At 35.4% G+C, this 24,943-nt stretch overlaps 2 protein-coding genes across 7 annotated transcripts in view; both read right to left on the bottom strand.

Annotated features, from left to right (window-relative positions):
* LOC129452195 (uncharacterized) overlaps positions 1-9,166 on the bottom strand; it is a 153,558-nt gene extending 144,392 nt beyond the window's left edge. Inside the window, exon 1 of the mRNA XM_073859499.1 lies at positions 9,128-9,166. The gene's annotated coding sequence lies outside the window, so the exon portion shown is untranslated. The remainder of the gene's footprint in view (positions 1-9,127) is intronic.
* The window catches only part of LOC129451856 (uncharacterized), a 196,249-nt gene extending 179,884 nt beyond the window's left edge, over positions 1-16,365 (bottom strand). For 3 of the 6 annotated variants that reach the window (XM_073859459.1, XM_073859460.1, XM_073859461.1), the window contains exons 1-2: positions 16,163-16,365; positions 15,595-15,767 (exon numbers count right to left, since the gene is read on the bottom strand). Coding sequence is in view for 2 of the 6 variants with exons in the window: in XM_073859456.1 (XP_073715557.1) it covers positions 12,062-13,524; positions 15,595-15,670 (1,539 nt within the window). In the remaining 4 variants the exon portion in view is untranslated. Of the gene's footprint in view, positions 1-3,263; positions 5,191-7,661; positions 7,887-11,305; positions 13,525-15,594; positions 15,768-16,162 lie in introns of those variants that run through there. The other 3 variants (XR_012360107.1, XM_073859458.1, XM_073859456.1) reach the window with 3 other exon arrangements.
* Between the last annotated feature and the right edge of the window lie 8,578 nt (positions 16,366-24,943).

Genomic DNA, 24,943 nt, shown 5'->3' with positions numbered 1-24,943 from the left:
AAACATTTCTGTAAATGCACCAGAATTTGCTATTTTCATCCATTGTCCTGGGCAGAATCTTTTAAGTCACCCTGAAAGGAAATACATTACATAATACTAAGTTAAAACACATACATTTAAAAATAAATAAAAACATCACAAAAACATAAACTATACTTAAAAAAAAAGAATAGCAGAAAAATAGCAGCCGCTAACAAACATATACAATTTTTATGTTGACAGAGCTGAGTTCTAGCTAACCATTTCGTTAACTGTACCTTAAATCAGTGGTTTGCAAAATGGGGGTTGCTAGATGGTGGCGGGGGGGGGGGGGGGGGGCAGTTTTATGACATTTTATGAAATACATTCATTTATCATGAATTCTGTGTAATTAAACCTAAAAAACCAACAGCAGTACTTTTTTGTATAATTTAATGTTTTTTTATTAAAATGTTGAGTTTTAGAACAGTTTTTTGTCACAAATTTTCCACTGCCTTAAATTATTAATATGACTTTTTTAGATCTCTTTAGATCTTTTTAGATCTCTTAAATGACAAAAATTACTCCGTATCAAGTGTATAATGCAGTCACCTCTTAACGCAACTCTTGTAGAACGATGGGCAGATGTTCTTAACTAAGAGGGGGGGAGAAGTTAAGCCACGAATGATCTTATGCACGAGGCAAACATTTGCGAAGTTAAACATATTTTCCTCAACAAATCATATTTTGTAGGAATTAAACAATGATGAAAATATACAAATATCTTATCAAATACTTTAAGTGTAGATTTATACAAGGGCTCAGATGGATTTAGATTTATCGAACCTGGGACCAAGTTGTTAAACAATAGGTCATATGGGAAATAATCATAGAACATATAAATCTTAGCTGCCTCTAATGACAAAATCATAGAGATTAAACTTAACCTTTTTGACCTGAGCTTTAAAGGTGAGTTTTGAGTCAGAATTCCAAGGTATTTAAATTGAGAGACTACCTGTAACCTGACACAAAACATCTTGCTCTTTACTGATACTATTCTCTTTTAGCCATGCAGATATGTTGACCATAGAATTTGTGAGATCATTAGCAACTTGTGTGCCACGCTATTACCACATGAATAAATGACATCATCCGGATACATTTGAATCTTAGTGCTAGAACATAAAGAGTGAAGATCATTTATATATAAAGCAAAAAAGAAAGGACCCAAAATAGACCCCTGAGGGACACCTCTAGTTGTACCCAACTCAGCTAAATGATTTTGTACTCTAACACAATGAAATTGATCGGGCAAATATGATTCTATCCAGGTAAGTGTAATAGATGAAAAAATAAAACTAGATAACTTGGACAAAATAATCCTATGATTAACTGTATCAAAGATACAAAAACACAGCTCCAACTTCCCTATACTTTGTCTAAGAGTTTTTTCTGTAAAGAAGCAATTTGCAGTCTCTGTTGAATACTTCCATTTAAAACCAAAATGCTTTGGATGCAAGGTAAATTAACTATTACTCAGATGATAACCAATTTGCTCTGCAACTAATTTCTCTATAACCTTAGAAACAGTGGGTAAGATACTAACTGGCCTATAATTATCAATAGCAAGAGAACCTCCACTTTTTAAATATTGGAACAACAACAGCCGACTCCCAAACAATTGGAAATTTGCCCTGAGAAAGTGACAGATTAAGAATTTTAGTAACAGGTTTAATTATTATCAGACTTAACTCTTTAAGAATAACAACATCCATACCATATCTTTTGTTCTAAATGGTTTAAGTCATCTGATTGTTCTTAAAATATCGAAGTCTGTGACAGACTGTATAAAATCAGGCTCCTTTGCAGTAAATGGACAAACATTTATATAATTAGGTGAGAAACAGCATGTAATATTATGTACTAAATCAATAAACTGATGATAATTAAAATTCTTAGCTTGTACTGGATTATTTATTAACCTTCCCTTTTAAGTTGAGTACTAAAATTTTCCAGTTTACGTTATATTGACCTGTTCGTTTTTTGAGCTTGTTCCAAATAATTCTTGGATTACCTCAATATAATAATAATTTTTCAATTATGATTAGAAAAAAAGTTTGCTTTAGCTTTCCTATCTATCGTGCACCAATTTACTTCGTGAAATTTTAAGAGCATGATCCCGCTTGTATAACCCCGTATTAATGTAATGTATAGTTCTAAATTAAGATAATGTCATCTTAAGTCCTCCTGAAGTCGATTATACAGCCGCAGAAAAAAATTAAGAGACCATTTTAATGGTTTTTCTAGATTTATTTATAGGTATATGTTTAGGCAAAATTCAATTTATTGTTTAATTCTGTCTACTTTCTGCCAAATTCTAAATAAAAATGTGCAGTGTTTTCAGATCTTCAGTAGTGCATAGAAAACAAGTTCAAATTAATTTGTTAACTACAAAATACTAATGTTTTTTTTACATGTATTCTAGGACAAATTAAAAAAACAATATTTGAGCAAAAATGCAGATTTTAGTCACATCTTTCATGGGTCTTTCTTGTCATTCAGTCTTTTACATTTGCTGTTAGTTCACTGTCAGGATCCTGTCTTGTCATAGTTTCTAGCTCCTTGTGACAGGGTTCTGGCAGTACCATGTTTTATGTTAAGGCACTTGGCTTTGTTTATCTGGCCATGTGCCTTGCCTGTCTTGTCTATAACCCCGCCCCCTTGTTAATCACCTAATTATTGTTTGATTCATGTCACCTGTTCCCTCTTGATTTGCTCCCCTATTTAATGCCCTTGTGTTTGCTGTCCTGTGCTCGTTCGTTTTGTACTTATCCTGTGTGTTGATTCTTATTAAATCTAGTCTAGTATTCAGTCAAGTAAGTGTAGTTTCTTGTGTAGTTTATTGTTAAGTCTAGTTTGTTGGTGTTTTGTTTTCCCTAGTGTGTTTTGCCCCCTCGTGGGTTTTGTTTTCTCATTTCTGTTATAATAAAAGTTTCTGTTATACTGTCTGCGCCTGTTATACTCTCCTGTTCCTGACAGTTCACTTTGTCACTCCAAAGGTTTGCTTGTTTTATTGTGTTTAACCACTGTTGTGCTTTTCGTATGGACTCAAATGGTCACAATACATCTAGAAATGGTAATTAACGTCAAAACTGGAGTGGTCTCTTAAAGGTATTGCGGACGATTTTTTTGTTTCCGGGTAGATCATCAAGACTGTTGATCCTCCTAGTTGTCAATCAGGAGTGTTGCGCAATTGCATTTTTCAAAAAAGTGGAGAAGGCGGTTCTTTTCTAAAATTCGAGAAAATCTTCCGCTACACCTTTAATTTTTTTAAATGAATTATTATTAATAATAAATATATTACATAACATTCCTAGAAATATATTGACACTATGCCAGATACATGTGCTGCTGTAACTGTTGCAAAAGGTGGACATACCAAATGTTAAAAGTGGATAAAAGCAGTACGACTTGCTTCATCTGATATTTGTTGTGCTCAAAGCAACCATCATTATAAAATCAAATCATGCTATAGTTGACAAATTGTGTACAGGTCTCTAGAAACTCTGAATAAGGCTGAATAAAGAGAAATATAGTTTACAAATTAACTTTCTAATGAGTGCAAATCCAATCAATTTCCAAGAAAAAAAAACAATGCATCATTAAAAAAACACATTTACATTTTAATGCATTTAGCTGACACTTTTATCCAAAGCAAGTAACAAAACATTAAAGCTATACATATTACTATATACATTTTATCTGCATTTCACATCATGTGCTTGGACCTGAATACTGAAGTTTATCGTTCTTCACTCTTTGCAGACAGCGCTTTGCAGGTGTGTGATCGTCTGAAACTTCTCCAACATGAATGACAGCGGTGCAGCTTCTCTCCAGTATACAGTCACTTGTGTTTGATCAGCGTCACAGACTCAATAAAACTCTTTACACAATGTGAACACTTTTAGGGATTTACTACTGAATGGTGAAACAGCAGATGAACTTTGAGACTTTGTGCCCGTGTGTAACTCTTATCACACAGATGGCACGGAAAAGACTTCTCACCTGTATGAACTCGTATGTGATACAGAAGATGTTGCCGTTGTTTAAAACTCTTGTCACACTGCGGGCACCTGAAAGGTTTCTCTCCAGTGTGAATGCGTATGTGACTCTCTAGATTAGTATTTGTTGTGAAACTCTTCCCACATTGAGGACAGGTGTAAAGCCCATCACCACTGTGAATCCTCATGTGAACATTAAGGTTTCGTTTTAGTGTAAAAGTCTTGTCACATTGAGAACAAGAGAAAGGCTTGTGGTCACTGTGACTTATTTTATGTTCTTTCAGGGACTCTTTACATTTGTATGTCTTTAAGTGAAAATTAAGACAACTTTTTCGTATAAAACTCTTATCACACTTAAGGCAGGTGTAGGGCCTCTCACCAGTGTGACTTGCTAAATGTTCCTTAAGGCGCGATTTTTGCCTGTAAGCCTTTCCACATTGAGGGCAGGTGTGTGGTCTTTCAGTACTGTGAGTCTTTACGTGAGCATTAAGGTTTCTTTGTTGTTCAAAACACTTATTACACTGCGGGCATGCAAAGGATCTCTCATTTGTACGCTTCGTAAGATGCTGTTTTGTACAAGTGCAACTCTTTTTACCATGAGGACAACCATAAAGACTTTCTTTAGTGTGAGTTTTTATGTGAACATTAAGACTTCCTTTTAGTAAAAAACTCTTATCACACTGAGTGCAAGCGAAGGGCCTCTTACCGGTGTGAATTATTAAATGTTTCTTAAGATCCCCTTTATATATGTAACTCTTTTCACAATGAGGGCAGCTGTGTAGCCTTTCAGTAGAGTGAGTCTCTATGTGAGCATCAAGATTTCTTTTTCGTTTAAAACACTTATCACACTGAGGGCAGGTGAAGGGCCTCTCAACAGTGTGCCTTACTAAATGATCCTCAAGGTGGCTTTTAGTTATGCAAATCTTTTCACAATGAGGACATGGGAATAGCGTTACTCCAGTGCTAGTCTTTATGTAAACATTTGAATGTTCTTTCTGTGAAAAAGTCTCACCATAAAGATTGCATGCAAATAGGATTTTGGCTTCTGCTCTTTCTTGAGGTAAATCCTTATCAGGCTGTGAGCAATTTTCTTTACTTATGACATCGTGGTGCTGATGTTCATCCTCTATTTCATTGTGTTGTTGACCGTCTTCTTTCGGTCCCTTTACGCCTAAAACAAACAAATTAATATGAATGAGCAAAAATCAAACCTCAATTTATCCTCAAAATGCAAAAAAATCATGTCTTTACAGGATCTTTACGGCATGTGTGTTAATTAGGGGTGGGACAATATATCGATTGATCTCTGACTCTGCGCGATGCTATCAACATTGGAAATGTTCCAGGTTCGTACAAAACATATTTTTAATGTGTCTGTTTAAAAAGAAAAGCTTTTAATTTAAGCATAAAATGTTTGGGGAAAGTTACTTTTAAAAGTAATGCATTACAATATTAAGTAACTCCCCCAAAAAGTAACTAATTGCGTTTCATGGAAAGTAATGCTTTAAAAGTTACTTTCCGTTGCTTTTTCTTACTTGGCTGAGGCTTGATCTCTTTCAGGCCTTGCAGGTGTTTTTTATGATCGCAAAAATGTCAAGCTCTGGCCTGCCATCTCTGTTTCTGACTTAAATTACAGAGTGCGTAATTCTACGTTTATATGTTTAGTTTAATTCAGTACATTATTTTATTTTTAAATTTAACTCTTTCACCGCCAGCGTTTTTAAAAAAGCCAGCGCCAGCGTTTTTCATGATTTTCACCAAAGTTTAATGCCTTCCAGAAAATGTTCTTCTTTAAATATATAAACATACAATATACCAAATGAAAGAACAGACCCTCTGCTTTCAAAAAAAAAAAAAAAACGTTTCATCCTAACTTCAGTGGTTCATTTGTAATCAGCTTTTGAATATGGATAGGTTTCTGCAAAAACACCACATTTTGAGCAAAAAGCAGGGCAATACTTCCGGGTTTAAAAAGTTGTGGAAGGGCGCCACCTGGTGGATAATAGGGGTATTGCGAAAAGACGTAAAATCTCGTCATTGGCGGGGAAGAGTTTTCTCTTGGTGAAAGAGTTAATTAATTAAACTGAAAAGTATAACTTGCATTACTTTTTTAAAAAGTAACTCAAATTTTAATGCGTACATTTATAAAGTAATACGTTACTTTACTCGTTACTTTAGAAAAGTAATATTATTACGTAATGCGCGTTACTTGTAATGCATTACCCCCAACACTGGGTACTTGAAATGTTACACATGTTACTAATATGTTGTTAATTTACATCATGGCACTTTTCCATTGCATAGTACCCCACAGGTCAGGTCGTGTCAGCTCACCTTACTTTAGCTTCCATTTTTCCATTGAGTTTAGTAGCACTTAAAAGGGGGGGGGGGGTTAGGCGTGTCGTTATATTTGCGCTCCCTACTGCTGTGACATCATACAAAAAGTGGGAGCGAGTATGGAATGCAGTGTTTCCCGTACATTCATTTATTTATCAGTCCACCACAAAATTTAAATTGACCACCACAAATAAATGTTTGCACGTTTATCACTACCCTTCGCTGAGCCTCATTTAAAGGAACACGCCCACATTTTGGGAATTTAGCTTATTCACCGTATCCCCCAGAGTTAGATAAGTCCATACATACCTCTCTCATCTCCGTGCGTGCTGTAACTCTGTCTGACGCAGCCCCCGCTAGCTTAGCTTAGCACAAAGACTGGAAATGCATGGCTCCAGCTAGTATACTGCTCCCAATAAGTGACAAAATAACGCGATCATTTTCCTATTTATGTGTTGTGATTTGTATAGTCAAACCGTGTACAAATAACAAGGTGATATGAGACACAGCGATCTTTTAACAGTATACATACTGAGAACTATATTCTCTGAAGACGAAGCACTGCCGCATGGGCGGAGTGATTTGCACAATTCTGACCGAACTCTCTGCTCCTCACCAGGGGCTTCTCGTGTGCTGCGAGCGGATCACTCCGCCCATGCGGCAGTGCTTCGTCTTCAGAGAATATAGTTCTCAGTATGTATACTGTTAAAAGATCGCTGTGTCTCATATCACCTTGTTATTTGTATACGGTTTGACTATACAAATCACAACACATAAATAGGAAAATGATCGCGATATTTTGTCACTTATTGGGAGCAGTATGCTAGCTAAAGATACCCACTTCCAGTCTTTGTGCTGGGCTGGGCTGGCGGGGGCTGCGTCGGACGGAGTTGCAGCGCGCGCGGAGATGGGAGAGGTATGTGTGGACTTGTCTGGCTCTGGGGGATGCGGTGAGTGAGCTGGGTTCCCAAAATGTGGGCGTGTTCCTTTAAGTTCTGTGCCCATTCTGCTTGCGCTCCTAAAATTTTAAGACAGGGTAAAAGTAAAAAAAAAATCCTAGTAAAGAAGTTTAAAGCCTGGTACTTACTGAAAAACTTTCTGTGAGACAAAGTTGCATTAACCTTTTCCTGGGCATTTTGTTTCCATAGATATGCGGATATCTTGATGTATCATTATAAGACTGGCCAGCAACATACCAATCATCACTGCATTGTGATACTATCATTATCGTGTATCGCATCATGTCAGGAGGTACACTGTGCATTTTCCATACTGTGTGTGAAAAGGGCTTTAGCAGACACAAACCTCTTTGTTCTTCAGGGATTATTGTGAATAATTCAGGATCAGTCTCTTTTTCAACACACTCCATCATTACAACAGTGGATCAGAATAGTAGAGTAGTTGAATGTGTTGTGACAGCAGCTGCTTGTTTGACTTCTTCACAGTATTTATAGATGAACTGGTGTGATAGTGACTTCACTGAAGATTGTCTCATTTAAGATTGTTTCTTCAGCATCTACAGGAACAGACCTGTGAAGATATACAAATGACCAAAGTTATAAATTAATAGTTAAATTAAAAAAAGCCTGACCAGTCTGTGAAAACAGGGCTCAACATAAAGGACTGCCCGGTGACCCGGGGCAAGCGTGAGAGACATTCGAGCCAGTAAAAACTATTGTCACTTGCCCGATCGGGCCAGTGCTTCACCCTCAGTCACTTAAATGTATGTTCATCAATGTATATTATTTTACATCTTGGAAGCAGACATTTACTTGCGTAAAACCAGACGAAAGAAATAATGCAATACTTTGCACAACTTTTTTTTGGACTGTTGTATATGTATACAATTATATTTGACTTTTGAATTATTATTTTTAAATATGTGAAACTGACATTTTTTTGGAAGGGCAATTGAAAACCTGAACCACTGGCCCAAGCGAGCCAGTATGAAAAATGATTTGCGTTGAGCCCTGGAAAAGCCATTTAAAGTCATTTTTGGTGATTTACTGTTATCTACATAAAGCATCCTACATAATGTAAAGAACAATATAACCAGGGCTCCAGACTGCCCCCAATTGGTCGCATTTTGCCACCAAATTTTGAGAGTTTGCCACTGAATTTTACATACAGTTGCACATGTGCAACCAGTAAATTTGACCTTTTTTGTGATGTGACACTGAATTTCAAACAGCACATTGTACTTTCTGCATCTGTCATTAAAGTATTTAATACAGTATTTGTTAGCATGTTGATTTTTGGTGTGTGCCCCTAAATATTCTGGTTGCGCTCCTAAAATGTTCAGTTGGGGGCCACTGTGCTCCTAGTGAAAAAAGTTAGTCTGGAGCCCTAATGACTTTATCTTTAATACAGACTGAGAAAGATTATGTCAAATATTGAAATCAATGAATGAAAATCATTTCAGTAATTGTATTTCTCATGACTTACAAGTTATGATCCTGATAAATTTTACTAGCAACATCAATTATCCATCTACTATGTTAAAGCACGAGGAAAATGTATATTCCTTAAAATTTATGTAAAGCTCATCAACAGATTTAAAAAACATACAGACCTGAATGGTTTGAAAAGTGAAATAAATCTCTTTTGTTCACTTGTCTTGTATAAATGTTGGCCTTTGTGGAACAACTCTCTCAGTACTTTATAATAAAGTTTTACAAAACTGTAACATTGTTTAACATTTGTATTCAAGTTGCTTAAGTATCTTTCTTTACAAAAAATATTTAAAACATATTTTAAATCGTTTTATTTACCTCATACAAACACCTCAATCTTCTCTCTCAACCGACAGACGAGCTGCAGCGCTACTCTTATGACGTCACTGCACGACGTCCCCAAAAGGCAAAATAAAAGTCCCTTTATTGAATTTATGTTGAATATTAGTGCAATGCAAGCATATTAATGAATTATCATCTTCTACGCTAAAGAAAATATAAAACCATGAATGTATGGGTAAACTAAATATATATTCAAGGTTAAATATCCCACATTTGTCAACCGATTACAACATAGACTCTACCAATAATAACAGTGCATCTTAATTACGATTAAAGTTTACATAACAAAAAATTAATTACACTTTATGAAAACTATATCACAAAAAGATAGTGAAATAAAGTACATCTCAAAATATTGCAAAACGTCATGTTTTTTCACTGTTTGTTGGATGAACCTGTAAAAAAACCCAACTTCAAAATTGTTCTTTCAACAAAGATAATTAAGTAAATTGAACAAAGATTTTTTTGTTGAAGGGTTCAATTTATTATTATGTGTTTACTTAATGAAATAAGTATAATCATCCAGCTAACAAATATTATTTTGTTGACTGGACTTAGATATGTAAGTTTTTCTCCAACTCGTTTACCCAACTTGCCAAACTGAGTAATCTGAACAAACAATAAAAAAAACAATGATCTGAATGGTTCCCAGCATGCATTGCTAAATGTTCTTTGGTTAATATTTACTAAAAAAGATGACTGTTTTAAGGTTTGATGGCTTTGTTTATGTTGTTATGCTGTTAATGTTAGTTATTTTGTTGTATTTAGAGTTATTTTGAAAGAATTATGTTTGTTTATTGTTACCATGATTGAGAAGTGTTCAGTGTAGAGGAAGGCACAGTAGGTTAGCGCAGTGGTTTTCAAACTGGGGGCCGCGAGATGGTGCCAGGGGGGCCCCAGTTTTATGATATTTTATGAAATACATTAATTTATCATGAATTCTGTTTAAACCTAAAGTAAACTAAAGGCACTAAAGCACTACTTTTTTGTATAATTTAATGTTTTTTTCATTAAAATGTTAAGTTTTAGAACAGTTTTTGTCACAAATTTTCTTTGGGGGGCCGCGAAGCAATGCACCTTACACAAGGGGGGCCGCACGCTGAAAAAGTTTGAGAACCACTGGGTTAGCGCGCATCACTGTTACAGCAAAAAAGGTCTCTGCTTCAAGTAGGGGCTAAGTCAGACACAGACTTTGTCCAGGAGACCTTTCTGTGTGGTTAGCTGAACTGGATATATTAAATTGTGGGTGGATAACTTTATGGATAGATGCTGGAATGGTGTCGTACAGTTGTAATTAGGGATGCACCGAATCCAGATTTTTTTGGGTTCGGCCGAATACCGAATCCACTGTTTAAGATTCGTCCGAAACCGAATACCGAATCCTACTCGCATCCTTATTCCATTAACACAGTAAAGCACATTAATGAAGTAAACAACGTCCACAGCAGTGTATTTTTCATTTTATTTAATTTTAACTGTAAAAAAAGGATATTCAACATTATGCCAGGATGACAAGTGGAAAAAACTATTTTCACAATTACCATAAGCCTATGCATAATGAAAACGATGCAGTGCGACACGCTTATTTATCCAGGTGCGTCTGCGAAATGTGAACCGCCCTTAAGGCTCACCGAAAGAAAAAGCTTATCTCCACGTCAGCACCCGATGTGTGTAATCAATGGCCACGTGACGTCAACCAGCGTAGCGAAAGCCTAGGGTTCGGGGTTTGGTGGAAAAAAAATCTAGGATTTGTCTGAACCCAAACCCCTTCAAAAAGCCCAGTATTCGGCCGAATCCGAATCCTGGATTCAGTGCATCCCTAGTTGTAATCTTAGTTGAGAGGACTTAAGTAATTACTAACTTTAAGTTGGCATTACTCAGTAAATTTAGTTAGCTGAACTACATCATCTTCTTATTAGTTTGATAAACATAAATATTTATGTTGTGACAACTTGTGATGTTAACACAGTTTTTCAAGTTGGGTGGACTTTGGTCCTTGTTAGCTGAGCTTACTCAAAAAAATTTGTGTGATAGGTTGACTTGAAACGTTCACTCAACTTTTTTTACAGTAACTGGTGCAGACTGATTTATGAACAAATAACTCAATAAGTGTCACGGTTGTGGTGTGATACAGATGAAGGAGGACGACAAAGGTAGTTTTAACTGCATTCACTTTAATAATAACACATAAACAGACGAAAGACTGAATGCATTTGATATACATACATTAAGCCAGTGGTTCTCAAACTTTTTCAGCGTGCAGCCCCCTTTGTGTACGGTGCATTCTTTCGCAGCCCCCCAAAGACAATTTTTGACAAAAAACATTTCTAAAACTTCACATTTTAATTAAACAAAACATTAAATTATACAAAGTAGTGCTGCCTTATTTTTTTAGGTTTCATTTCACAGAATTCATGATAAATTAATGTATTTTATAAAAATGTCATAAAACTGGGGCCCCCCTGGCACCATCTCGCAGCCCCCCTGGGGACCCCGGACCCCAGTTTGAGAACCACTGCATTAAGCTATACATTTGATTAAAAATGTGTGTTCCTAGGATCGAACCCATGATCGTTTGCTTTGCTAACACAATGCTCTAATTTACACAAGTTAAGTTACAAGAAATAATAAATGTCACCACCTCATTGAATCTATTACAATGAATATATTTTGTAGTAATTCAATCGTGAGGTTTATCTTTATTTCACAACATGTGTTTGGACCTGAAGACTGAAGTTGATCTTTGTTCACTGTGCTTTTCTCTGTGAGTCTGCAGCTGTGTGATCGTCTGAAACTTCTCCAACATGAATGACAGCGGTGCAGCTTCTCTCCAGTATACAGTCACTTGTGTTTGATCAGCGTCACAGACTCAATAAAACTCTTTACACAATGTGAACACTTTTAGGGGTTCTATACAGAATGGACAGACAGCAGATGCTTTTTGAGACCTTCTGCCTGTGCGTAACTCTTATCACACAGATGGCACACAGATGGCTTCTCACCTGTATGAACTCGTATGTGATACAGAAGATTTCCACGTTGTGTAAAACTCTTGTCACACTGCGGGCACCTGAAAGGTTTCTCTCCAGTGTGAATGCGTATGTGATTATCTAAATGTGCTTTTCTTGTGAATCTCTTTCCACAATGAGGACAGGTGTAAAGCCCATCACCGCTGTGACTCCTCATGTGAACATTAAAGTTTCCTTTTTGTCTAAAACTCTTTCCACACTGAAAACAAGAGAAAGGTTTGTGGTCAGCGTGACTTATTTTATGTTCTTTCAAGGACTCTTTACATGTGTATGTCTTTCCACACAGAGAACAGGTGTATGTCTTTGTCTTTTCTCTAGTGTGAGTCTTCAAGTGAAAATTAAGTATATTTTTTCGTATAAAACCCTTATTACACTGAGGACAGGCGTATGGCCTTTCTCCATTATGAGTCTGTATGTGATCACTAAGATGTATTTTCCGTGAAAAACCCTTATAACAGTGAGGGCAGGTGAAGGGCTTCTTATCACTGTGAGTCACTAAATGTTCCTTAAGGTGGTCTTTACGTCTGTAAGTCTTTCCACATTGAGGGCAGCTGTATGGCCTTTCTCCAGTGTGAGTCATTATGTGAACATTAAGATTTCTTTGTTGTTTAAAACACTTTCCACACTGAAGGCAAGTGAAGGGCCCTTCATCTGTGTGAAATATTAAATGTTTCTTAAGATCCCTTTTCCATTTGTAAGTCTTTCCACATTGAGGGCAGGTATGTAGACTATCCTCAGTATGAGACTTTATGTGAACAGCAAGGTTTCTTTTTTGTGAAAAAGCCTTATCACACTGAGGGCAAGTGAAGGGTCCCTCATCTGTGTGAATTATTAAATGCTGCTTAAGATCTCCATTACGTATATAAGTCTTTGCACAATGAGGACAAGCGTATGGCCTTTCTCCTGTGTGAGCCTTTATGTGAACATTAAGATTTCCTATTTGTGAAAAACGCTTATCACATTGAGGGCAGCTGTATGGCCTTTCCCCGGTGTGAGTCTTTATGTGAACATTAAGATTTCTTTGTCGTTTAAAACATTTACCACATTGAGGGCATGCAAAGGTCCTCTCACCAGTGTGACTTAATAAATGATCCTTAAGATTGCCTTTACTTGTGCAAATCTTATCACACTGAGGACAGGTGTATAGCATTACTCCTGTGTGAGTCTTTAATTCAACATTTAAATGTCCTTTTTGTGAAAAAGTCTCACCATAAAGATGGCATGCAAAAGAGATTTCTTGAGGTGAATCCTCATCAGTCTGTGAGGAACTGAAAGAATTGTGGTGCTGATGTTCATCCTCAACTTCATTTTGTTGTTCACCTTCCTCTTTTGATTTTTTTAGGCCTAAAATGAACAAATTAACAATTTATTCAGGTTTGGTTTTTGATATTTCATCTCAAAATGCAAACAAATATTGTGATGGCTGGTCTATTAAAATTAAGTCATTTCAACTCCATCAGATGTAGATGACTTTCTTTCTATTTTATTATCATTTAAGTCAAATCCCTCATTATAATATTTTACAGCTATATTCAATTCAATTCAATTCAATTTTATTTATATAGCGCTTTTCACAAGTGTTAATTGTTGCAAAGCAGCTTTACATGATAATGACTTTGTTACCAAAGCCTAAACAATTCTAAAATGGTTTTTATCAGTCAGTTTTTATCAACATTTACAGAACGCGTCCTGTGTGAACAAAAGCCAGAAACAATGTCGTTAGGGGCGTGCATGTCATTGCAATAAGAATATATCGTTCAGATCTTTGACACTGGGGATTTAAGTGCAGATTAACATTCACAAACCATTCTTTGGTTCATTCCTATTCTGCAATTTTGATCAATTGTGCATAATGACATGTGCAACAAATACAAATTGAGTTAAGTCTATTTATTATCAAAGTATTTGTCAGTAATACGGTTATTTTATGTGAAAACTTCTGATTTAAGGTATGCCCCTAAATTTTCTACTTGCGCTTGTCAGGGGCTACATTGCTCCTAGCAAAAATAAAGTTAGTCTGGAGCAATGTACCTACTAAAAAAACTTTTTGGGGCCTTAAATAAAAAGACAAATTTCAGACAAACCTTGTCCTAGGGTGCGTCTCCCAAAAATCGACGTAATTCGCTGATAAACCAACATAGTACGATGCATAGTTGGAAAAATGAATTACCTTGTCACGACTGTTTCCCGAAAGCATAGTAAGTTTGTCCCACATTCTTCGTTTGAACACTGTTTGTTCAACAACATTGATGATGTCACATGGGAGGTAGAGTACTAATTAATCTGTTCAAATCGATTTAATGTCAGATTATTACTGTAAATAGCACATATTTCACCGGAAGACTGATTTTGTTATCGTGATTTAGTTATCTGTTGTTTATTCAAGATATTTAATTCATGCACAAGTTCCCTCTTATGTCACTCCTCCAGGGATTCCCCAGGGTCTTAAAGCTTGTAGGACTGCGCACATGCGCAGTTTTCTAATGCAGCACTTTAATTCTGTTTACAAACTTAAAGACATAAAATAAAATGTTTATATATTTAGAATGATGGATTGAATTGAATTGACAGGTGAAGAGCTGTCGTTCAAACCACACAAGTTTGTGATGCAGCTTGCGAATGTTCATTTGAACTATGGTTTCGGGAAACACCAAATCGTTGAACTTTGTCAGTAACGACAAACTTACGACGACGATGCTTTTGAGAAACGCACCCCTGGGCATTTTGTTTTCACAGTTAAGCAGTTATCCAGATGTTTTATCAAGCAATATACCAATCATCATCGCATCGTGACGTGAGCTGTATTGTGATTCCCACCTCTAGTGTGAATGTAAATCCCGGACACATTTTCCGTACTCTGTGTGTGAACAGGGCATTACCCATAAGGCAAAAAATACATTTCTCTGGCCAAAAATATTTTTTAAAAATATGCTAAATTAATTGTAGAATGTTATGCTCAGTTAAATATATTTTTGATTTGAAAATATATTTAGCTTTAACCTTCATATATCAACATATATTTCAAAATGTGTTTCAAATGCAAGCAAACACATTTCTAATTTTACATCCCATATGGCAAAAATGTATTTTTTTACTACATATATTTTAAATATATGCTAAATACAAATTTATTTTATAAAGTATATTTTTGAAGTTGAAAATATATTTAATTTAAACCTTTTTAAAAATGTTATGTATACAGGTTCGTAACAAAGTTTTTCTTCCAATGCGACATTAATATATTTCCTTGGATTGAAATATATGGATGGCTAAATATATTTTTTAATATTTCAAAATATACAAAAAAGGGCAAAATATATATTAGTGAAAAATATATTTTTGTAAACATTTCAAAAAATATTTCAGCATATATTTTTTGGCCATTTTTTAAATTGCTGTATGGGAGACACAAACCTCTTTGTTGTTCAGTATATTGAGGTGTTATTGTGAATGATTCAGGATCAGTCTCCTCTTTAACACACTCCATCATTACAACAGTGGATCAGAATAGTAGAGTAGTTGAATGTGTTGTGACAGCAGCTGCTTGTTTGACGACTTCTGATGTGATAGTGACTTCACTTCAGCATCTACAGGAACATACATGTGAAGATATACACATATATATAAGTTATAAATGAACAATTTAATTAATAGACCAAATGAGAAAAGGCCTGCGTAGTTTGAAAGGACAAGCTAGGCATAGAAACAGAAGATCTGAAAATCTCTTGCACAAAAATATTACGATTGAAAAAAAATAACATGAAGGTAAACAGTGACAGAAATTTTCATTTTGGGCAAAATAATCATTAACTAGATCTGCATGTAGCTTTAGAATAATGACAAAATGCAGTTTTCTCTGTTTGACCTTATTCAATTTTATACATCTGCTACTGTATGTTAAAGAACTGTATGGAAAAGAGGAGCATGCATATTTCTTAAAATTCATGTTAAGCTCATTAACAAATCTGAAAAACAAACATACCTGAATGGTTTGAAAAGTGAAGTAAATCTCTTTGTTTCTTGCCTTCTATAAATGTTGACCATTGTGGATCAAATCTCAGTTTCTGGAGTATCTTTCTTAAAAAAAATAACATATACTTTTTTGTATCGTTTTATTTACCTCACACAGAGACCTCAATATCCCCTCAACCGACAGAGGAGCTGCAGCGCAACTGTTATGACGTCACTCCTCGACAGGGTTCAGGGGGCAAAATAAAAGTCCCGTTATTCATTCATGTTCAATATTCATGAAATTGAAGTAAATTAATGAAATATCATGTTCCACACCAAAGATATAGAAAATATACAAATCATAAATGTTTGGGTAAAATAAATATATTCAAGGTTAAATATCCCACATTTGTCAAACTATTACACTACTGGTATGATGACAACATTTTCAAAAACCTTAAAGCTAAAAATTTATCACATGACTAGACAGAGGAGACATTCCCATTTACAAAGATTCCTGGAATGTAAAAATCCGTTGAGGATTGAGAAAGTTATTATATTTTTAATATTTTTATTCACATGTTTTTGCTTGTAACTTTCTCATTTCATCAGATTTTCCATTAAATTTTAACAGACGGTATAATATTGTTAGTTCTTTTAATCATGAACATTTACTGCTTTAATTGAATTTAGTTTGTTATATTCAGACTCAGACCCAGTGGCAGCCGGTAACTTCTTTTTTTTAAGGGCGCTCAATGCGAAGTTCGTCACAACATGTATGTAGCACGTCATGTGTGTGGTTCCTTTTTTCAAAATATGTGTTCTGCATGTCGAGTGATCCTATATATGTGCCTCACGTGTCTTGTCAAAATAAGTGCCTGCTGCAGACGCGTCTAAAGGTTTATGATAAAAGAGACGCTTGCGTTTGCCAGATACTCGCATAGTCTCATGCGTAATCAAAGTAGGTATAGACGGTGGGCCGAGGCTCCGTATCTGCTTTACTTTTCGAAATGGATGATCCCCATGGAGGGACAACCTGAATTTGTAGAGTTTGGACGGTTGTTTTATTCTCAACGATATGAAAAGTGTTGCCACTCGCATTTATTGCACATTTCCCCCCGAAATGATATAATGTCCCCGTAAATATGCAGGCAAACGCGGTTGCCTACTATATCAGTCGAACCAATAGAGCGGCAAGATACTGACATAGGATTATTATTAACCAATCAGATGTATGTTAGTAGAACAGCTGTTACGGATTCATACACGAGCTGCAGCGGAATCGACCATCGCCAAGGACATTCTTTGTGTGATTGTAAGTATCCATTTGATTTAATTGATATCTATTTAAAATGTTTGTTGTGTACACTGGTTTGTTCAAACGTATGTATGCGTCTCGTAAGTGTCGTTTTACCGAACGATGTTCCGTGCAGATTAACTTTTACCGCAGATCGGTCATACACAAAATATGTAACTATTATATGTGTCGTCTTCATTTCTCTTAACTTACATCTCCGTTTAAGAGAGACACACCCCAGCCGGTTGTTCTAGTAATATTTCATAAAGTTCGCGCCCACTGCGCTTGAAAATGACCGGTGGGCAAGCCACACTTTGACAGCTGCTTGGGTGTAGACATGTAGAGCAGCGGAAATTTACATTTCGATATAATTTATGCTTTTCACAGTATTATAGATTTTATAAGCTGCAATGTTCACTCCCTCTGTTTCTTCCACGGGTTTTTTTAAAGTAAATTCAGCCTTGACAGTCAAAGTTCACGTTGTTAACAGCCTCTCCTCAATGACTGCTTTGTATAAGTGCTTGTACCCTTTTGCATATGTTAGTTAATGTTCTTGTGTTTTTGTGTGGTGAGGTACCGGGTATAATCTCGATGGCACCCTTACGAACATTAACTATGGTTTTATTGTGGTAAAAGTGTAGTAACCAAGGTATTTTGTTGTATTGATTACTATCAGCAAAACTATGGTTTTACTACACTAACCACGATTTAACTATGGTTTTTAAAAACCATAGTTGTCAAAACAATAGTTGTTTTGTGGTTACCATGGTTTTACTACAGTTACCATTTTTTAACTGTAGAAAAACAATGGTTAATTTTTGTAAGGGCAGGTGAAGTGATACCTTGTTTTATACTGTTAATTTTATTTTAACCTCTTTACTGCTGTTTTTCTGAACCTTATACTTCTTATGTTTGCAGATAATGCAAGGTGTGGGGCCTGCTTGGATGTGTAAAGACCATGGGCTTAAGACCTTAGAGCCTGTGTTTTTACTGGCGTTGCCTCTGCATCCTCTGCCTCTACCACTAAAAAAGTGCAAAACAATAGGTTTAGGTTCTGCACATCACTGATTGAAGAAAAATTTTTTTTTTACTTTAAGCAGTCAAAACTCATGCTACATATATTGGTTCCACCTGTTCCCTTAACATGGGTAATAAACCAATTTCACATCGTTTAGGGGTCTCATTTATAAAACTGTGAGTATGATCCTTACTAAAAGTCTGTGTGCGCGCGGGGGCCAAAAGTGGCATGCACCAAAAAAATGTTGAGACCTATAAAACAAAGCACTGTTCCCTTTATAAATCACAGATCACCTGCATGAATCATCCTCGGGTCCCGCCCTGCAGGCCCATCTCTCATTGAGTTTTTTCTTTTGTGGAGCGCGGCCTTTGTGTGGGAACTGGTGTACGCACATTTCCAGCCCCGTTTTGTGCGTGCGCCGGTTCCCACACAAAGGTTGTGATCTATACAAAACCGAACTTGGTGGGAGAGTGGGCTTGCGGGGTGGGACCTGGGAATGATTCATGTGTGAGCACTTGCGGGTGATCTGTGGTTTGTAGGGGGAACAGTGCTTTGTTTTGTCTTGATATTTTTTGCCGTATGCCGTTTTTGGCTTTTGTGCGTAGGTAGACTTTTAGTAGGGATTTATAAATGAGACCCCAGGTGTCTGGTTTTGTTGATAATAACGATGCCAATCATGCCATAATTGAAAAGGAAAATTTTGTAGGTTGTTTTTATATTACTGTTAATACACTGCATCTACATTTGTACTACTCTTATACTTTTACTACACTGCACATGTGTATGTATATACACTGTACATGTTGCCACCCCCCCAGCGATTTTCTATGTAACTGTTATAATAATCTTAAACCATTTGTCTTAGATGCATTTTTGCTCTGCTATTAAAGGCTACTGCTTAAACATTGCATATTTAATTTATACTACTGTAAACCATGCTACTTTCTTCACTGCATGTCTATACAATATACTACCAACCTTCATTTGCAGTTTCTTCAATAAAAACTTCCTCTCTTCTCCTTTGTGCACTTTTTATCTTTGTGATATTTGTGAAATGGCTGTAGCACTGCCTGTGGTAGCTAGTTTTAGCTAGTTTGATTAACTTGTTTGTCGGTTCCTGGCTTTGTAACTTATATGCCTGTATTATTCTTGTGTACTGCTTTCTCTGCATTCAAGGTCTTTTTTCACAGAAACACTGATTAAATCAATTTCTGCCAACTTGTGCCTGTGAAGGGAATGGTGGGTCCACTATCCTCAAATACATGCATGCAGCACTTAATTTTTTGACATTTCTTTCCAGTAAACATGATAAAGCAGGGAAAATAATTGTCTGTCTTGCTTTATGACGTTGTGTTTCCAAGCGATAACAGATATCAGAACGGTGTAAAAAAATAGAACGGTGAATTTATTAAAGATTACAAAAAAATGACAGGACATGACAAAGATGGTTACATAAAATAAAAACAGTAAGAATGGGCAACGTTACCTCTACATTCACATTTTGTGTCAAACTGAATATTAAAACTGCATTAGTGGCTAAAATTAGTTAACAAGTTCAATCTTTCCAGCGAAACTCGCCAGTTTGTTGACACGCGTCATCACTTTTCCACGCACGCTATTGGATGAAGGCAACAAATACGTCATGAACTTCGGACCCCAAACGTAGCTGCTTGCTCTATTCGCCGGGAAAATAACCTGGAGAAAGTTACCGATATTATAGTAATGTGCAAGGTGTGTAAGTGGCAACAATTTTTATTTGCTTTGTTGAAAAGCGTAGCGGTTACATAAAAAAAACTGGGTTATCCATCACAAGAGATCGTCTGATAACACGAAATCTCCCCTCGGCCCACCGTCTAGTAGTGTCTTGCATGTATTTTGTGAACGTGAGCATCTCTTTTTTCATAAACGGTTTTGACGCATCTGCAGCAGGCACTTATTTTGACAAAACACGTGATGCACATTGTTAACATGACGCAACAAACACATATTTTGAAAACACAAGCAACACACATGACACTGTGAACACATTTTGAATTAGCGCCCCTTGAATGAGCAGTCACGAGGAGCCACTGCTCAGATCCATGCTTTTAGAACGATGCCTGCTGTTCTGATGTTCTGACACGATGTTCGCTAATCTACCACCACAAACATGACTACCAAATTTTCGCGATTTATTTAAATACCTTCTCCACCATAGGTTTTGATTAAATTCCATCAGTACCAAGATAAAATATATATTTTTTTATTTTTAAAATATACATATATATATATACATTATTATTTTTTTAAATTCAGGTGCCTTTATAATCTTTAATCAAAAACGTGAATCTTCTCCCCTTCTCAAAACGAGCTCTCATTACTTCCAGTCGTATAGTATGGCAGGTGGGCAGGGTCCAGGAAAATATTGCAGCGATTAGCATAGCAACATGACCCAACTTCAAACAATTCAATCAGTTCTCGATGGACAATATCAAGTCCAGCCCTGCCTTTATTCACATTAGAATAAAGTTTTGTATAAATTACACTTAATGAAAACTACCACAAAAAGATAGTGAAATAAAGTATATCTTTAAATATAGAAAACATCATATATTTTTTCCATTGTTTGCTGGATGGACAAACGACAACGAATGCAGACTGATTTATGAACAAATAATGCAAAGGTTTAATCCAATGCTTGTTTGTATATAGGAGTTTTTATATTAAATTAATCAAATCTGTTTTCTTGCAATTCATTGTATTTTTCAAAAATATCATTTCCAATTCAGTGCAAATACAGTAGTCTAAAAATTATGATTTTTGCCATAATCGTGCAGCCCTACCACCACAAAGTATTTTAATATTATTCACTTAAACTTATTTAAAAACTACAAAAAAGCAAACAAACGTGTTTGTGTTTTCCCATATATTTTTATTTTTTTTAAATGGTGGGTCTTGACATTACCTGTTGGGTTGAAAAAGTTTGGAAACCACTGATATACAATATACAAGCAAGATTTGTCAAGTATACAGAGAAAACAAATAGAAAAATAATAAACATTATCTTAATGTTTTAGTACTTAGATCAGCGATCTCCAGCATGGTGCTCCAACAGAGTCTGTGAAGTTCCCATCAAAGCACATTCTATCAATAGTCTCAATTGTAATATTTATTTATTACTTATTTTTTATATTAGCTTGGCTTTGTTTACATATGGTAACATTTCAAACAATACTAAAACATATCAACAAGTAAAATAAAATAAAATCAACAAGTTAAACAAACTCGACTTATATCATGTATATTGCCAAATAACTACAGAGGAAACAAATCGAAAAATAAAAAACCTAATCTTAATGTTTTAGTACTTAGATCATGTATATTGCCAAATAACTTAAGGTAGGCCTACCTTGTGTCAAAAAAAACAAAAACAAATATATAATTTTTTTTTTGCTTGAGAAAACATCATATTCATGTGAAACTTACTTTTCTGATAAGTTTTGCATCAAATATATTTTTATTACTCTTGCAATAGACGATAATGATGATTCATTGTTACATCTATTACTTAGATTCGTATCAAGTCTCGCTCAAGTTTTACTCTCTCTAAAAGTGTTTTTGATGTGAGGCCCATCACCACTGTAACTCCTTATGTGAACATTAAGGGTTCATTTTGTTTAAAGCTCAGTGTGACTTTTTTACGTTAATTCAAAGACTCTTTACATGTGAATCTTTTCTCCAGTGTGAGTCTTTAAGTGCACATTAAGATTTCTTTTTCGTAAAAAACCTTTATCACAGTGAGGGCAGGTGAAGGTTCTCTCACCAGTGTGAGTTACTAAATGCTCCTTAAGGTGTCCTCTACGTCTGTATGTCTTTCCACATTGAGGGCAGCTGTAGGGCCTTTCAGTAGAGTGAGTCTTTATGTGAACATTAAGATTTCTTTGTCGTTCAAAACTCTTACCGCACTCCGAGCAAATGAAGGGCCCCTCATCTGTGTGAATTATTAAATGTTTCTTAAGATCCCCTTTACATTTGTAAGTCTTTTCACAATGAGGGCAGGCGTATGGCCTTTCTTCAGTGTGAGTCTTCATGTGAGCATTAAGGTTTCTTTGTCGTTTAAAACACTTGTCACACTGTTGGCATGCAAAAGTCGTCTCCTTTGTATGAGTTAAAATATGTTTCTTAAGGTACGGTTTATATGTGTATGTCTTTCCACAATGAATACAGGCATATGGCATTTCTTCAGTGCCAGTCTTTATGTAAAAATCAAGATTTCCTTGTTGTAAAGTAAAGTGTTTATCACACTGAGGGAGAGCGAAGGGCCTCTTTTCTATGTGAATTATTAAATGTTCCTTAAGGTGGTCTTTACGTCTGTACGTCTTTTCACAATGAGGGCAGCTGTATGGCCTTTCAGTAGAATGAGTCTGTATGTGAACATCAAGATTTCTTTGTCGTTTAAAACACTTATCACACTGAGGGCATGCAAAGGTCCTCTCACAAGTTTGACTTAATATATGTTCCTCAAGCTGGCTTTTACTTGTGAAAGTCTTTTTACATTGAGGACAGGTGTATTGCATTTCTCCTGTGTTAGTGTTTATGCCAACATTTGAACGTTCTTTCTGTGAAAAAGTCTCACCATTAAGATGGCATGCAAATGAGATTATGTCTTCTCTTTCTTCAGGTGAATTCTCATCAGTCTGTGAGCAATTTTCTTCACTTATAAAATTGTTGTGCTCATCTTCATCCTCCACTTCATTTTGTCTTTGAACTTCCTCTTTCACTTTTATTAGACCTAAAACTAAAAATTAACATGAAATAAAACAAATCAAACCTCAATTTAATATCAAAATGCAAATAAAGATTATTGTGACGGTTGGTCTATTAAAATTCAATTTTGTTATTTCAACTCATCAGATAAAGATGACTGTCTTTCTATTTTATAATCATTTAAGTCAAATTCCTCATTATAATATTGTACGACTCTAATGAAACGTTAAGCTCTTTCTCGGTCACTAAAATGAAACACAAACCTCTTTGTTGTTGAGTATGTTGAGGTGTTATTGTGAATGATTCAGGATCAGTCTCCTCTTTAACACACTCCATCATTACAACAGTGGATCAGAATAGTAGAGTAGTTGAATGTGTTGTGACAGCAGCTGCTTGTTTGACTTCTTCACAGTATTTATAGATGAACTGGTGTGATAGTGACTTCACTGAAGATTGTGTCATTTAAGATTGTTTCTTCAGCATCTACCTGTTAAGATATACAAATGACCAAAGATATAATTTTACAATTCAATCAATACGCCAAACGCTTGACCCAGTCTGATTTATAACGCGTACAAACGCACAAAACGGGGCTGGAAACGTGCATACGCCAGTTTCCATGCAAAGGTTGTGATCTATAAAAAAATAAACTTGACAGGAGAATGGGCTTGCAGGGTGGGATCCTGAGGATTATTCATTTGCAGGTGATCTGTGATTTATAAAGGAAACATTGCAAAAAATTAGACCCCGGGTGAAGCCATTTTTGGTGAGTTCTACATACATTTTCTGCATAAAATAATGTAAAGAAGATTCTTTGAAAACATAACTTTGATATCTTTAATACTGACTGAGCAAGATCAGGTCAAAGAATGAAATCAATGTGAAATCAAAGTTTGATGCTCCTGATCATCAGATTATGAGACTTTTAGGTTTTCACAGACAGAATTACATTAATTTTAAAACTAGTTGCAAGTTGCATTTATAGTTGTGTTTTCTATTTGTGGGCATAAAATTTTGCATAATACAATTAAAAATCGCATATCTGTTTACACAAACATACAACGTGTGACCATTTTTAAATGGAAAAAAACTAAGTTGGTATCTATATTTTCGATGTCTATGGAAATATGGAAAAGAGGAGCATGCATATTTCTTAAAATTCATGTAAAGCTAATAAACAAATCTGAAAAACATACAGACCTGAATGGCTTGAAAAGTGAAGTTAATCTCTTTTGTCTAGTGAAACAACTCTCAGTACTTTACAATAAAGTATTACAATACTGTAATATCATTGAACATTTGTATTTACGTTGCTGGAGCTCCGTTCTTTAAAAAAGTAATTTTAAAATATTTTGTATCGTTTTATTTACCTCACACAAACGCCTTAATCTTCTTCTAACCGACAGACGAGCTGTAGCGCAAATCTTATGACGTCACTGCACGGCAGGCTCCAAGAGGCAAAATAAAAGTCCCTTTTTTAAATCTACGTTCGATTTCAGTAAAATGCAAGTAAATTATTGAACCATCATCTTCTACACCAGAAAAATACATAAATCATGAATGTATGTGTAAAATGGATATATTTAATGTTAAATATCGCACATTTGTCAAACGATTACAATGTAGACTCAGTAAATAAAAGTACATTCAATTACGAGTTTACAAAACAAAATAAACAAATTACATTTTATGAAAACAATATATAAAAAAATTGTGAAATAAAGTATATCTTAAAACATTGCAAACCATCA

This window comes from Misgurnus anguillicaudatus, chromosome 21 (assembly GCF_027580225.2).
Source record: "Misgurnus anguillicaudatus chromosome 21, ASM2758022v2, whole genome shotgun sequence".
Taxonomy (NCBI): domain Eukaryota; kingdom Metazoa; phylum Chordata; class Actinopteri; order Cypriniformes; family Cobitidae; genus Misgurnus; species Misgurnus anguillicaudatus.
The sequence above is the reverse complement of the archived record's forward strand: the minus strand, read 5'-3'. Positions and strand labels throughout refer to the sequence as shown.